This window comes from Hemicordylus capensis, chromosome 3 (assembly GCF_027244095.1).
Source record: "Hemicordylus capensis ecotype Gifberg chromosome 3, rHemCap1.1.pri, whole genome shotgun sequence".
Classification (NCBI taxonomy): Eukaryota; Metazoa; Chordata; class Lepidosauria; order Squamata; family Cordylidae; genus Hemicordylus; species Hemicordylus capensis.
The window spans coordinates 44,672,604-44,688,142 of record NC_069659.1 but is presented as its reverse complement, the minus strand read 5'-3'; the positions used below and the strand labels follow the sequence as shown (position 1 = coordinate 44,688,142).

General features: G+C 45.8%; 1 protein-coding gene across 4 annotated transcripts in view; it reads left to right on the top strand.

Moving 5' to 3' along the window:
* Positions 1-15,539, top strand: part of LOC128350976 (galactosylgalactosylxylosylprotein 3-beta-glucuronosyltransferase 1-like) — a 117,870-nt gene that overhangs the window by 70,292 nt on the left and 32,039 nt on the right. For all 4 annotated transcript variants that reach the window (XM_053309964.1, XM_053309963.1, XM_053309961.1 and 1 more), the window contains 3 exons: positions 1,451-1,664; positions 8,943-9,087; positions 12,737-13,269. In XM_053309964.1, the coding sequence (XP_053165939.1) occupies positions 8,976-9,087; positions 12,737-13,269 (645 nt within the window). In that variant the 5' untranslated portion in view covers positions 1,451-1,664; positions 8,943-8,975. The remainder of the gene's footprint in view (positions 1-1,450; positions 1,665-8,942; positions 9,088-12,736; positions 13,270-15,539) is intronic.

Here is a 15,539-nt window from a genome sequence, read left to right as displayed (position 1 = left end):
CTTAGATCTCTGATCCATATTTTTTGTCAACACCTTTGTTTTAATCTTATTTATATAAAACCCAGCTAGTTGGGCTTACTTGGCGTTTCCTGATACTTTCCTATTCCCACAATTTTTTATTTTATTTTTAGCTTCAATAAGTGCAGCACCCTCAGTGGACTTAGCTTCGAGGTGCAGATACATTCTCGTGATACAGACCCCAGCTTCCTCAGATATAGATACCAGCTTCAAGGGACAGATACAGGTTTCCTTCTCAGCCCAAGTCACACCTGAGGGTCTCCCAATGTGGATACCAAGACTGTGGGTGAGAGGTTTTTGTTACCAGAAGCTAAAAAGAAGAAGGCATTTTAAAATTGAGTTTGAGATTTGGCCAGGGCTTCTCTTTCTCCTCTCTCATCTGCTAATAACGGGCTGGAAGTGGAAAGGTCTTTGAGGAATTTAGTGACCTGAGAAGATTGTGAGAAAGCTAAACTCAATAGCGCCCAGACACAGTATGCATATGCTAAAACACCTTTCCTAAACTGAATGCTAATTCAAGGGACACTCCCTAGACGAAGCTATCTCCTCTTCACCATTATTGGTTGCAATATCCACTAGTTAACTTGCCTCTGAGGCTGGAGGTGCTCCACAGCCACCAGACTAGTAGCCATTGATAGACCTGTCCTCCATGAATTTAGCTAAGCCCCTTTTAAAGCCATCTAAGCTGGTGGCCATTACCACATTCCATGGCAAAGAATTCCATAGATTAATTATGTGCTATGTCAAAAAGTACTTCCTCTTGTTGGTCCTAAATATCCTGACCTTCAGTTTCATAGGATGACCCCCAGCCCATCTAGTGTTGTGAGAGAGATTCCCAGCCTTGGGTTCCCAGTTGTTGTTGTTGGACTACAAGTCCCATCATCTCCAGCCACACTGGCCAAACAGCCAAAGACCACTGTGGCTGGAGATGTTGGGAGTTGTAGTCCAGCAACAACTGGAGACCCAAGGTTAGGAACCCTTTCCTGGAGAAAAGTAGGTATAGGGAATACTTAAGCAGGTGGCATGTTTTAAAAAGGATGCTTGGACAGGCCTTGAGGTTGGTTTATGGCAGGGGTTCAAACTTGCCAACGACCATTGTGGCCAAGAACATCTGGGGACCAACAACATCTGGGGACCCAAGTTTGGGAACCCCTGGGTTAGGGGATACTGAGCAGATAAGCCTTTGGAATCACAGAAAGCCAGGGAGATGTCTGGTAGGTGAACCAGCTGGATAATATCAGCCTTCCATTTCTAAATAAAATGCCCATATATGCACATTTTCTATCGAGGTTTCCCGTGGTCATACATTTCTTCTTCCAAGCATGTGGGGAAATCCTGTGGCTAATATAATATAAATTATATTTATATAAATATAAATGTAAATGTATATATGTAAAAATGAAAAATAATAATAATACCTGTGTGTCCTTAGGCCTACAGAAAAAGCACCACCGCTACCTGATAGACAGGAATGTGGAAGAAGGCAAGCAAGGAAGTGCCAAACTTATGCACTCAGCTCCCCAGGAGAACCTCAGAAGACACAACCCTACAGCAGATACCAGGAATGCCAGGGGGCTAAATATCTGCCAGACGGTTCCCCAAGGCCATTGGTATCAAGGCATGCCCCCAGCTGTGACAGATAACTGGTGAGTCATTACAGCATTGTTGTTCACTGTTGTTCAGGCTCCCTGGGTGGGGAGTGAGGGCTATAATTCTGAATTGTCTGTTTGCACATGGAAGAGAAAGTTCAGTAGGATTGTAAACTTTTTATGACAGGGTTTCTGTTTGCTTTAACACCCGAGCAACTGCCAGTCATGGAAAAGGTGAGCCTTTTCTTGCAGCAAGGATTCATTTGCTAGAAAAGCTGCAGGATGGTTGCCTCTCACCCAGTTTTTAAAGGGACCAGAGGAACCCTGTCAAAAAAGAAGGAAAAATTATTTTTAAAAACAGTGTTGCAGTGATGCAACATGCTCCCTTCTCTTGCTGGAGTGAAATGTTAGGCAGATTCACTCATAAAGAGGCTATTTTCATGCGCAGTGGAAACCAAGCTAAGGGAGCCCAGCCCGGTTTCCACTGCACTAGAGAACTGCTGGAAGCCCCACGGCTCCTGGCGGCAGCATGGCTGCATACCCTCTTGGGTAGCCCACTGCTAAACCCGAGTTTCGGGCACAGGAACGCCCAAGAATCAAATTCCTAGATCGTGTGTGGCCATGGTGTGGCTCTGCGCCTCAACAACTGAGGCCACAAACTGACTTCTGGAACCAAGATTTGAAGTTGTCTTGACCAAGTGGGTATGGCTACACCTCAGGTGTGTATTATGTCTGAACCCATCTCCTCATGAACCTCTGGTTCATTCCTGGCAAGCCCATGCCCTTTACCATCGGGACCAATGGCTGTGAGGTAGCACAAGATAGACTGGGATTGCATCCAGACCCTTGCTGGGAGGCCTGGCCAGGGGGATGGCTCTGGCTCAACTCGGCTACTTCCGACAATTAGAGATATCTGACAAGCTGCAGCACTAACTTCAGGTTTCCGTATCTCACCCTGGGAGAACCTCAGGTTCTGTGTTATTTGTGACCCAGATAATTGTCTTTGACTCTGTGAAAATGTCACTGCTGTGCCCCTGTGGGAATTATTTGGGTTGAATTTTTCATCAGAGATCATTAATTGGGGGCAGGGGTGGCCCATTGTGAAAAGCAAGCACTCTACTCTCCCATCACTGAGTCAGGAAAGTAACTCTACAAAGCAAGCCATGTAAGCCAAAGTAAGCCTTTTCATCCTGATCCTGCACATGCCGGGATCCTGAGGTGTTAGTCCCAGACAGTGGCTAACATAACACTGTGCCTGCGCAACACACCAAGTTCTGTTGGTGCAAGAAGATCAGGTAGCTGTGATAAATCACTGGGATTTGGAGAACTGCACTATTATAATAAGAATTTTGAAAAGCTTTATTTGTTAGCCGCCCCATAACAAATTGTTCTCTGGGCGGCTCAAAACAAACACAGGATTAAAACGTACAATAAAAACGCATAACACATTTGTCCAGAAGTTCCCTGCAAAACATTCAAGGCATGCCACAGCTTGTGCACCTTGTTGCCCAACAACACGTTTGCACTAGCACAACACTACTCTGGAACACAAGCTCCAGAGTTAGCAAACTAGATCGTGCAACAACCTTGCAGTTGCGCAGCATCCTTGCATAAACGTAGCTTTGGTCAGGATGTCATCCACTGAGTTCAGTGTGGCTAATTTCTCAGTAAGCATGCATAGAATTGCAAACTTCGTTAATCACTACAATAACCGTATATCTATTTCTGAAAGAGCTGGAAATGTTATCCTTATGGACGTTAGACCCTCTTCAACTAGAGAGCTGCGGGCAAGAGGGAGATACTGCCAAACTCAGGGTAACCCACAGAGACGTCTGTTTCACAAAAATCTGAAGAAAAACATAACAGGGCCCAAAAAGCAAAACTGCCCCAATGTAACGTGGTTGAGTGAAATTTTTGTAGACTCAGAGGGCACTTTACAGATACCCAGGTGGCTGGAGCTAATGAAACTCAGAGGTGAGGGGGAAGGAGGGCTTGAACAAAAAAGGGGGGGGATTTCTCACTTGAAGAATACTCCCTCAAGTCAGTCACAACTGCTTCTGAGGGAGAAAGGTGTCTACTTACATTTATATCTTGTTCTTCCTCCAAGGAGGCTAGAATGGTGTACATGGTTGTTTATCCTCACAACCACCCTGTGAGGTACGTTAGACTGAGAGATAAGTGACTGGCCCAGAGTCACCCAGTGAGTTTCATGGCTGAACAGGGATTTGAACTTGGGTCTCCCCAGCAGGGGCGGAGCCACCATTGAGTGAACGGGTTCAAAGAACCCGGGCCGCTGTCCTTCAGGGGCCGTGCGTCATGCCCCAGCTATGCCCCCTGCATCTGACGCCAGATGTAGGGGCGGGGCTTAGAGTCTAACATCAGATGAAGGTGTGGGGCTAGGGAGCCACGGCAGTGGGCTGGACCTGGGCCGCTGCTGGCCTCCCTCCACCCCTGATCCCCAGTCCTTCTCCGACACTCTAACTACTACACCATGCTGGTGTAAACAAAACAAAACTCTTGTTTTCTCAGCAGTCATTTCACAGCTTTCTGTTTCTGAAGGAGGAGGGGGGTTGACCCATGTAAACTGTTTGTAAACGGGATTAACACACATACCCACCCTGCAAATAACATAAAGACAACTGTATGTGTATGAATTCTCCTGAAGAATGGAGGGGGAAGTTGCACACTGAATCTGCTAATCTGCTGATCATTGTATATGAGCCTAGCCCGATTTTTGCTGCTCGTGTTAACCACCAGGCCGGCAGGCGAGCCTGGTAGTTTACAAGTGGCTAACTCGCTTGCAAAGCCCTCCCCTTAGCCCAGGTTAGCGGAGTGAGCACTCCGCTAACCAGGGTTTCTGGATCGTATGTTGCTGCAGTGTGGCTCCACACCGCAGCAACTCATGAGGAGACCCCCGACCGGGAGGCTAAAAAGCAGCCTCCCAGCTCGGGGGGTCTCTCCAGCTTTCTCTGCAGACTTGCGCAGAGCATGCCGGAATTCACTGAGGCCACACAGCCCCCGAACTCCCATGCCCCCGCCAGTTCTGTGATGGATCTCTCAGTCGTGTGGGAGGCTGATCCGGCCACCCGTGGAGGGCTTCATGATAGTCTGTGGGCTTAGCCCACTCTCCCCGCAAACCCTCTGGAGGCGGGTCTCACCGATCGTGAGACCCACCTCCTAGTCACACAATCAATGATCAACATTCACCATTAGATGTAAATGATTCCATAATCCCTTTCCCTCCCTGTAACCTCAACAAATATTGATGAAAACATTTAGCTGACCCTCACCAGCCATTAACTCTGGATGCTTTAGGGCTGGATGAAAAGGAGCTGGGAGCTAAGAAGTCAGAAAAAATAAAATTGGAATATGAAGTAGGTTCCACCTGTCTTTGTTGCTAACTTGTTTTTTCACCATACTCAGCCTCAGGCTCAAGTAACACGCGCACATCGGGGATGTACTACAACATTTTGTTGTGGATCCAACATATTTATTTATTTATATCACACCTTTCTTTCATGGTGGAATTAAGGCAGCATTCATGAGGTACCCAAGTGGTCTCTCATCCAGGAAGTGACCAGTTCCAGACCTGCTTCGTTTCAGCAAGGTGGCTGCATTGTATGCCCTCAGGTCATACACTGGGCCCATGCCATTTGTTCTGGAGTGAAAATGTTGTGGTGGTAGTCTGTTATGCTTCTATACCTGTGCTGGAGGTGAATGCTGGCAAGCTGAGTCTGTGAAAGGAAGTTGTGCTGTACTGATGCCGTTCTGTATCATCGACAGATACTGAAATAAACTTTGTAAGCACCTGGTCAGAAGCCAGCCTGTAGTCTGGAAACAAAAAGTGGGTTAAAGCAAATATGGGCGGGGGCTAACAGCCAGGGAAATGGTGAGGAGCATCCAATGCTTCAGTGTGAAAGCCATGGAGCTGCCACGTTCTGAGCCCAGCTAAAATTCTGCAAAGGTCTGTTTGGTCTAGACTTTCAAAAAGGGATCTATGAACAAATGATATGCTATTTCTTATCGCCAAAGAAAGAACTGGAATTTATGAGAGATCTGGTTATGTACTCTTCTTTTAATTAGTTACCAGCTATTGAGCCAGCATGACGATTGCCCCCACTCTGGATTTACCTGTAAATTATTATAATTTGGAAAAAGGAATGTAACCCAGTTACAAGTGAGCAATACGTTGGTGTGACGCACATCAACCAATTGTGAAGGAGAAGTTGAAGAACCTATGACATTTGGCATATAAAATGTTGGTGCTTCCCATATCAAGGAGAGGAACTTGCCTGAATTAAGACACAGAAGAAGGTGAGGAAAGAGAGGCTTAGTTTCTCTCACTCTCCTTCTCTTGTTCTCTGAAGACCCCATCTGAATATTGGATTCGGTGAGTCAATTACCCATTGCTGAAGCTCTTTCTTCTCCATGTAAGATAGACTGTTAGGGATTTGAGGTACTGGGTTGCTGATCTCTGCTTTCCAAACTGGAATTGTTATAAATCTGGAATGTTTGTGTTGCTTTATTTTGAAAGTCTTGCTTTATTTTGAAAGGGGTTTTGTTGCTTGTTAGAACTGTATTGCCAGGAAGGGATTAAGCTCCCATCGTGACAGAATGCTCCAGGTGACAGTCCTATAACATCTTCGGAGTGGGCGATATATTAAATGTTTCTAATAAATAAATAAATACTGTGTAGATGACTGTTTCAAGTTTCCTGGAGATTCTAACTAAAAATTCATTTTTGGTTTTGCAGCAGACATACATTTCTGAAAGAGTAAAGCCCTTGTGTGAATACAAAGTATTCACGTACTTTGTTCAACAACACATACAATCTCTGTGCAGGGAGCACACATTCAGATGTGCATGCATACACAGTTATTCACGCATTATGTTCAACATATGTACAGCAGTAGGCTTCCTACCTGTACCTGCATTTGAGAGGGTCTGTACCCAGGTTCAATTTGAAAGTGAACACATGTACAGTCCTTTGCACAAAAACATGTACATCTGTATGCATGTACAACGTCTGAATAAGACTTTAGACTTCCAAAAATGAAAATAGTGAGTTGCTGGCCAGCCACTTCTTTTGTTAGGCAGATTTATTTTATTTTATTTTATTTTATTTTATTTTATTTTACATTATTATACCACCAAAAACAGACATCTTATGGTGATTTACAAAAAATGAAACAGTAAAACCACATTTAAAGCCAAATAATTAAAACAATTAAAAATAATTTTAAAACAGCAATAATATAGCCTAGGAGACTCAGCTCATGTTCCTTAATAGTCAGTAGATGTTTCTTGTTGGGAGTTCTGGGTATAGTGATATCTCTGAACTTTTTGGAGTAGGGAAAGCCACCAGGACTCAGATGAGGTGATCCCCATCCGTGCTGGGGAGATGGACTGATGTAAGAAGTGTGTGTGTGAGAGATGGGTGGGGGACACAAGTTCAGACAGCGCAAAACCAGAGTTAAACGGGGTATAGTTGGAATGCCAGCATGTCCTAACACGTAAAACCATGGTTTCATGACATAAGTGACCTCTGGTTTGCCTCACCAAACTCCAAATTGAACCTTCAGTTAGCACAAAGATTCACCCCCAAGACCTCCAGTTTGGCCGCTGAAGCATTACAGCCAACTCCAGACACTGCCATAACCGTGATTCCATGGTTTGAATGGGTTTAAAGGTTCATCCCAGTGTCTTGCCCATCCATGCAGGCAGCCAGTTCATGGCACTTTATTTATTCAGTTAGTTAGTTATTGCATTTGTTACATTTATTACATTTATATACCGCCCCATCCAAACAGCTCTAGGCAGTGCACAGCAGCAAAAATAAAACCCGCAAATCAGTCCTTTAAAAACAATCATTACAAAACAATTTTAAAACAGTTAAAAACCATTAACAATTAAAACAGTTTAAAAACACTGGAATGCCAAGCCAAACAGATAGGTTTTAAGGGCTCTCCTGAAGGCCAACAATGAACTCAAGGTATGAATTTCTGCTGGGAGTGCATTCCACAGCCCAAGGGCAGCTAAAGAGAAGGCCCACCTCTGAGTCGCCACCGGACGTACCGGTGGTAACTGGAGATGGACCTCCTCAGAGGATCTTAACGTGCAGTGGGGGTCATGCAGAAGAAGGCACCCTTTGACATGAAGCTTCAAAATCTCCTTAGGGTGTGCGCAAGGCTTAACAGGGAATTTTGTGTGTTTGTGTGTGTGCAGAGTTTCTATTCTATCTTTTACCATGGAGAGTTTGGGGGCCCACACAAGCGGGGGGCCCTTAGCTGGGTTAGGGTTAGGGTTAGGCACTTGCGCAGAGCATGCTGGAACTCCCGGGGGCCGCGTCGCCCCCGAACTCCCAAGCCCCCACCGGCTCCATGATGGAGTTGGCAGTCATGTGGGAAGCCGGTCCAGCCGCCCAGGGAGGGCTAATGACCATCTGCTTAGCCTGCTCTCCCCACAAACCCTCTGGAGGTGGGTCTCACCAATCATGAGACCCGCCTCATTGATCGTGTGTAGAGCCTCAATGTGTAACCACTCACTGGTGAAGTGTGTGAATTTTCAGGATATTTGCCTTGTTATTGGGAGTTGATGGCATCTCAACCTTCAGCAGAGATGTGCTCTGTCATTGGAAGCTTCTGTTGTGAACAGAAGGAGAGTTGCTCTCACGTAAGGGGTCTTGGCACCAGCAGAACGGATCCCCTTTCATTAGTGCAATTCCCTTTCCATTCACAGTAGGAGTTTCCAGCAGTGGGGTCCACTGAAGGTCTGGAGGCTACCCACTGCATTAAGATCAAGAAAAAAGAATTGCTGCTCATGTTCTGGATCAGGAGCACAGCAACCATATTTTTGCAGAACTGAGTTCCTTGAGAACTGGACCAAGCTCCCACACCAGTCATATCTTTGGGAATTCTGCCATGGTCTCCTCCTGTAAGGCTGTTCACATGACTGTAAACAGGATTGGAAGAGTGCCCAGCCAGGGTATGAGAGCTGGGTTCACTCCTGTGGTTGTCTGAATACAAAAAGCAAGGTAGTAGCAGGGCAGTGTGATCACGTGGGAGCTGGGAACAGAGTAGGACTGGTGCAACCAATCCACATTCTGTTCCCAGCATTTTACTGAGGGTGGATGAAACGCTGTCCTTTCCAGCTCTTGCCTCTCACGCGATCACTCTCCCCTCCTGCTATTTTGTTTATTTTAAATTCACATGTCTGCAGATCAGGAGCATGGCCTTTGCCGAGTGCTCCTCTGACCCTGTTTGTGTGAACAGCCTTTCTATTTACTGTGCATATTTTACTTGTATAACCCACTCCCTTCTTTGTTCTGATTGGTAGGGAGATGCCTGGGCACTGGAAGCTTTCTGCAGCATGCTGAGGAGACGTAACCTTCTCACCACACTTCTGATAGCTTTGCCATGGGGTCTTCTCCTAACATTGTGGCACCAGTATCCAACTACCCGCTACCTCAGCCTTCTGAGAAGTAAGTACCCAAATTCAGGCCTCACCTGCAGTGTTTTCATAATGATACTACTGTGTGGTGTTCTTGTTTTGTTTTGTTTTTTTTTTTTAAGGACAGCATTACAAGATCCATGTGGAATCATTTTTGCTCGCTGCTGCTACTCCATTGTAATACTTATAAGGTTGCCAGATTGTAACGTGGAGAATTCTTTTTACCAGTGTGGTAGAAAATATGGGTCCAGAGCCCAGTTTCTTACTAAGTCCAGTCATCACCAGGGAGCAAAACTATTAATAATGTGTTTTCAATTGGGGTTCATTTGTACTTTTTAACTCCTCAGTTCAGTTCTAGTTCAATCCCAATTTTAAACATTAGTTTGGTCACCAGTTCAGACACTTCGGAATGTTTTTGAACCAGCTTAAATAGATTTCATGTAGAATAATATAAAACTCTGTGGTTTGCAATATAATCCTATAAAATGAATGCTATGGGTAACTACTTTGCTTGAGAAAGAAAATTATTGGCTGATATCCTGACCAAATTTTCTAGAATAAATTCTATTGAAATTTAGTGGTCCTTTAAAGTAACCCCTAAGTGGTACTATTGAGTCTGGATGTCCCTGCTAACTGGGCAAAGAGGCACCTTTTGTTAGAGGTTGTTGATTTTTACCCACAATAGGTAAAACAGCAGAGCACTAAGGAATGAGCACACACTCCAGTTACAGAGTAGGTAGCAGAGGATGGTTCGGATATTGCAGCTATTTAGAGAAAACACATGGAGATCCTTGTGTGACTAAACACTAAACATTTATTGGTTAAATACACTTAGATAGGAAAGACCTATATCTAATCTAAAGGACTACATAGTGGATAGGTAAGGAGAGAGAGAGAGAGATGTTTCAATCTGCTCTGTAGGAGGAAAGGAAGGATTGTGACTCCGCACAGGAAGTGCTGCAGAGTCAGTCCAGGGGTCATAGAGTAGGGACAGATAGGGAGACCCTGACTCACTGTCTCTACTCCCAATGCCCCTAGTGGTCATTAGGACAGTTGGTGCAAAAGGTCGATGCACTGGAAGTTCATCTCCAACACCTTTTACCGTGGTGATTCTCTTTATTTAGCAGGGGGAGAGTAACTGGCCCTATCCAACCCCAGCACAGTACTTCCAGTGACTGTTGCTGGTGTCTATCTTGTTTTTTGTTTTTAGAATGTGAGCCCTTTGGGGACAGGGAGCCATCTTATTTATTTATTATTTCTCTGTGTAAACCGCCCTGAGCCATTTTTGGAAGGGCAGTATAGAAATTGAATTAATAATAATAATAATAATAATAATAATAATAATAATAATAATAATGATGATGTCGGCCATTATTATTATTTTTAAAGTTTATTTTATATTTTTAAAGTTTATTTTAGGTTTTAACAAAGAAAGTACATACCACAGAATTCCCTACCACCACTGAATAAAATATTACTGATACAAGTAAAAGCTGAGTGCCTGATCACTGAACTGCTTATTTTTGACCAGATTGCCTTCGTTTGTATTTAGGAGTCTGGTTCTGGTTGAGATTCAAAGCAATTGAAAATTTTTAGATTATAGTTCAGTTTCAATTTACCAGGCGTGAGGGGACCTCCTCAGAGTTATGTTTGTGTTGAAGTGGCCCCCTGCTCACATACACATGCACCTGCTATGGGGCAAAGTAGGAGTTTCATTGACTTCAGCTTGGATCCTAAGAGGAAGATATGCATGAGGTACAGAGGTGGCAATATCTCCTACTGCAGTGGGAGCTTGGAAACAGGCCTTCTCTTGACCGTAAATGAGGAACAGGAGCACCCAGCCAGGATAAGAGAACTATGAGTTTGCCAACACCAAAGGAGGAGAAGGGGATCATGTGGGGACCAAGAGCTGGGTAGGATGGCTTTTGGTGTTGTGTTTTTGGTTAATCCATTCCTTGATCCAGGTCAGCTTTTGAATAGGGCTTTAGTTACTTATATTCTGATCGTGGGGTAGAGGTGGGTAGGGGTGTGCAAACCAGTTCAGGGGTTCGGTTGGATGGTTTGGGGGTTCGTGGTCGAGCTGAAACACACACACCCCGATTCCATCCAGACCGGGACCGAACACACACACCCTCCAGTTTGCGGGGCGGGGGGGGGAATTAAATTAAACAAAAAATGCTGTACCTTTAGCCCATTCAGGAGGCTTCCTAAAGGCCACGGGGGTCCGTGAAGGTTCTCCCTCCCCCCACCGGCCTCAGTAATCATGACCACGGCCCATCTGACCGCACTTTGTGGCCCGTTCAGGCCTCCGTATACTTATGTGGCAGCCATTTTGCCTGCCACCGCACATGCACAAATGGCCTCTGCGAGGCGGCCGTGCCATTTGTGCGTGTGCAGTGGCAGGCAAAATGACAAAATGCGTGTGCAGTGGCAGGCAAAATGCAGGTATACAGAGGCCCGAACAGCCCATCAGTGCAGACTGATGGGCCGCAGCAATGATTTCTGAGGCTGGCGGGGGGAGGGAGAACCTTCGCGGACACACACACACCTGCAGCCTTTAGGAAGCCCCCCAAAGGGGCTAGAGATACAGCATTAAAAAAAAATTTTTTTTTAATTTGTGGGGGGGAAAAACCCGGACCGGCCTCTAGGAAGCCCCCCAAAGGGGCAAGAGGTAGACTTTAAAAATACTTTTTTAAACAAAAAAAAATTGTGAACACAAACATCCCGGACTGAACCAAACCCAGGGGCGGGTGTTCAAAGCAGCCCTTGTCAGGTTCGAGTGCAGTTCACACTTGAACCGAACCGTGCCAGCCAGTTAGTTCCATGTACACCCCTAGAGGTGGGGCTTTCAAACAGCCAGCAGCAAGAGCCCTGAAAAAGCAGTCTGCACTTGCCTCTCTGTACATGCTATCCATTTCATTAAACTATTAATATTCCTGATTCCACTCCACTGCCTTGTCCTTGCATCCCTCAGTTCTTTCCATTGTATTTTACACTGTCTACCCTCAATAAAATGCTGGGGACAGAATGTGGGTTGGCTGTGCCTGTCCTATCCAGCTCCCTGCTCCCACACAATCACTCTCCCTTCCTCCTCTCTTGATCTTTGCAAACACACAACTGCCAATCGGGAGCTCTCACGGCTCTCCTACTCTGCCTGGCCGGTCTTCAGATCCTGTTTAGGGTTGTGAGAACAGCCCTCATGAATTCTCTGGGTTGTAGCCTGGTAGCATTGAATTCTTATGACTCTGAATACTTTACTCCCACAAGCCTCAGCATATATCTGCCTCTCATTGAGTAGCCCACATAGGTTCAAAATGGGTGCTTGAAGGCCCCAGTGAAAGGGAATGGACATCCCAGGTGCAAAGATGTTCAAGCAAAGCACTCTGCATCTCTAGGATTCACCCCTGCAAACTCTTGACAGCCATATGCCTTCACAGCGGATATGCAGGTTGCATACAAGCATCACCTCTACCATCCTTGGTTCCCTGTTTCTTAATGAATCAGTGGCTTCTTTGGTACTTATTTAAAGCTGATCTAATTTTAAACACCCAGAGGAAGAGAGAACTAGAATAAATGCAAGGGGAAATGGAACGAGATCTGAAGAGGTGGACTCTAAATGGCCTTGTGGTATTATGACAGTTCTGCTTTCTTCTCTAACAACCTCCTTCCTTTCACTTTAGAGGAAACTGAAGAAAACTTGACAGTCAAATCTCTCTTCAATAGCACAGCTCTATTGAGGGAAGATGGGCTCTCATCATGTGCTCAGCAGCCGGCTGTTGGGATAAGCCACAAAATAATCCGCAGCTATGTGTACGCCAGGCCTCCACCGTGGTCAGATACACTGCCTGCCATATTTATCATCACGCCCACCTACAACCGGCCAGTGCAGAAGGCTGAGCTGACCCGTCTGGCCAACACATTCCTCCATGTGCAGAACCTCCACTGGATCGTGGTGGAGGACTCGCCCAGAAGGACCAACCTTGTGTCCAATCTGCTGGAGAAGACGGGGATCAATTTTACTCATCTGAACGTTGAGTCTCCAAAAAGTCTGAAAGTGGGCGTGGCTTGGCCCTCTCAAACTCCAAGGGGCACGCTGCAGAGGAATCTTGGACTCCATTGGTTGAGGGAAAGCTTCAGCGAGACCCCTCCACCAGAGGGCGTCGTGTATTTTGCTGATGATGATAACACCTATAGCCTGGAGCTGTTTGAAGAGGTATGAGATATATGTGGTATAAGATACATATGATACTTGAATATTTTTTGGCCTGTGATATTGACACATTGGTAAATGTATTGTCCTAGTTATCACTGTTTTTAGTGCAGAGATTCCTACCCTAGTATCCCCAGAGGTTGTTGGACTAGATACCCCATCATTCCCAGCTATAATGGCCAAAGGTGTTGGTAAAGGTCATTGTGGCTGGGGGGTTACGGGAGTTGTAGTCCAACAATATCTAAGGACCAAAGGTTGGGAAAGCTGACCCAGGAGGAGAGCTGGTCGTGTGGGAGCAAGCATGACTTGTTCCCTTAGCTAAGCTAAGCATGGTCTGCCCTGGTTGCATATGAATGGGAGACTTGATGTGTGAGCACTGCAAGATATTCCTCTCAGGGGATGAAGCCGCTCTGGGAAGAGCAGAAGGTTTTAAGTTCCCTCCCTGGCTTCTCCAAGATAGGGCTGAGAAGAGATTCTTGCCTGCAACCTTGAAGAAGCTGCTGCCAGTCTGTGAAGACAACACTGAGCTAGATAGACCAATGGTCTGACTCAGTATATGGCAGATTCCTATGTTCCTATGTAACCCCTGCACTAATAACAGCTGGTGACCTAAGTCTGGGGACCCCGTTTTAGTGGACCACAAGTTAATTGGAATGGTTGGATGACACCTCCCATCATCCCCAGCCATAATTGCCTTCTGCCATTGTGGCTAGGAATAGGGAGGTTGCACGACATATGGAGATCCAAGGTTGGAAACCCTTGTTGTAGTGCACCACAAGTTATTTGAGGGTTTAGAATAACCACCACCCAGAGCCGTTTGGATTGGGCAGTATAGAAATGTAATACTAAATAAATAAATAAGTAAGTAAGTAAGTAAGTAAGTAAATAATAGGCAAAGCTACCACCAGGAAATTAAAAAAACAAAACAAAAAACAGTTTGATAATACAGGGAGGACTACCAGTGCAGTGATCATCACTGTTTTTAAAGCAGGGGCCACACTGCATCGCTAAAAGGGCTCATGCCGTGGGGGAGGGAAAGAGAGAGAGAGAGGCCAGTGGGAGGCAAAGAAAGAGAATGTGAGGAAGAGACTGAGGAAGAGAAACCTCACATTTTCTCCCCTCATGGGCTGCTCTTACAGCAGCGAGTGAGGGGGAAGGGGACACAAGGTTTCCTGTCTTGTGCGAGCAACAAAATGTCCCATTCCCTCATTGGTGACCAGTGAGGGAACGGGAGATTTCATTGCTGGTGTAAAAGGGATGAAACGAAACCCCACATCTTCTCCCTTCACGCACTGCTCCAAGAGCCTACCCTGCAGATTCTTCCTGCACCAAGTGAGGGGAAGAGACGTGCCATCCAGCAATAGGAGGAGCAGGAAGAGCACCCTCCTGAGAGTGAGCAAGTGTCGTAAATCTGTTAGCTTGGCTAACCCAACAAAATTTACAACCCCCTTCAGCACTCCCCATGTGAGTTAACAGAAAGTAGCAGCGAAGCTACATGAAGGACAATAAAAGGTTCACAAAGAAAATAGTAAGTGAATTAAGTCCCCTGAACTGAACTAGGTACCCCCATCTAACAATAACTGAGTAATAACTGAAAAGAAAAACACAGAGCAAGGAATGAAAAGAATGAAGGAAGCCCAGAACAAGGAATTAACGGAACAAAGCAGGACAGCACAAACAAGCGCAAACTGGAACTCAGAAAAGTTGGGAATTCAAAATAGCACACGGTCTGCGGTCAGTGAAAGTTGCTAACAGCATCTGAGCAATTGACAGACGGCTAAATATATATGGCTCAAGAGAACCAGCAGCCAATCAGGCTTCCCTGAGTCAGCACTTCTGTTTCCTCTCTTGTGATCTCCTGCGCCTGCGTGACTCCCACTGAGCTTTCCTCTTGAGACGTCTTCTCAAGACAGGTGAAATCCCAGCCTCCTCCTCATCAGAAATCATGTCTGGCAGCTGTTCCGAATCCTCAGCTCCAAAGTCTGGTCTCCCAGCCAAATCCTGTTGCTGTGCCTCTGAGCCCTCACTAGCAGGTGAATCCTCCTGTTCCTGCTCTGACTCTTCTGAGTCAGAAGTCTGAGCCATGATAGCAGGCTAGCAGAAGGGACAAGAGGCAGGAGGAGCGGGAGGAAAAGTAAGCCAAGGGGCCTTAACACAAAACAAATTTGTGTGGGATGTGCGCAGGGCTGGGGAGAATTGCAGAAATCCCAGTACTGGGAGTAGGGGGTTATTATGCATAGTCAAGGGATCAGACCTACTCCTATCACAGGCTT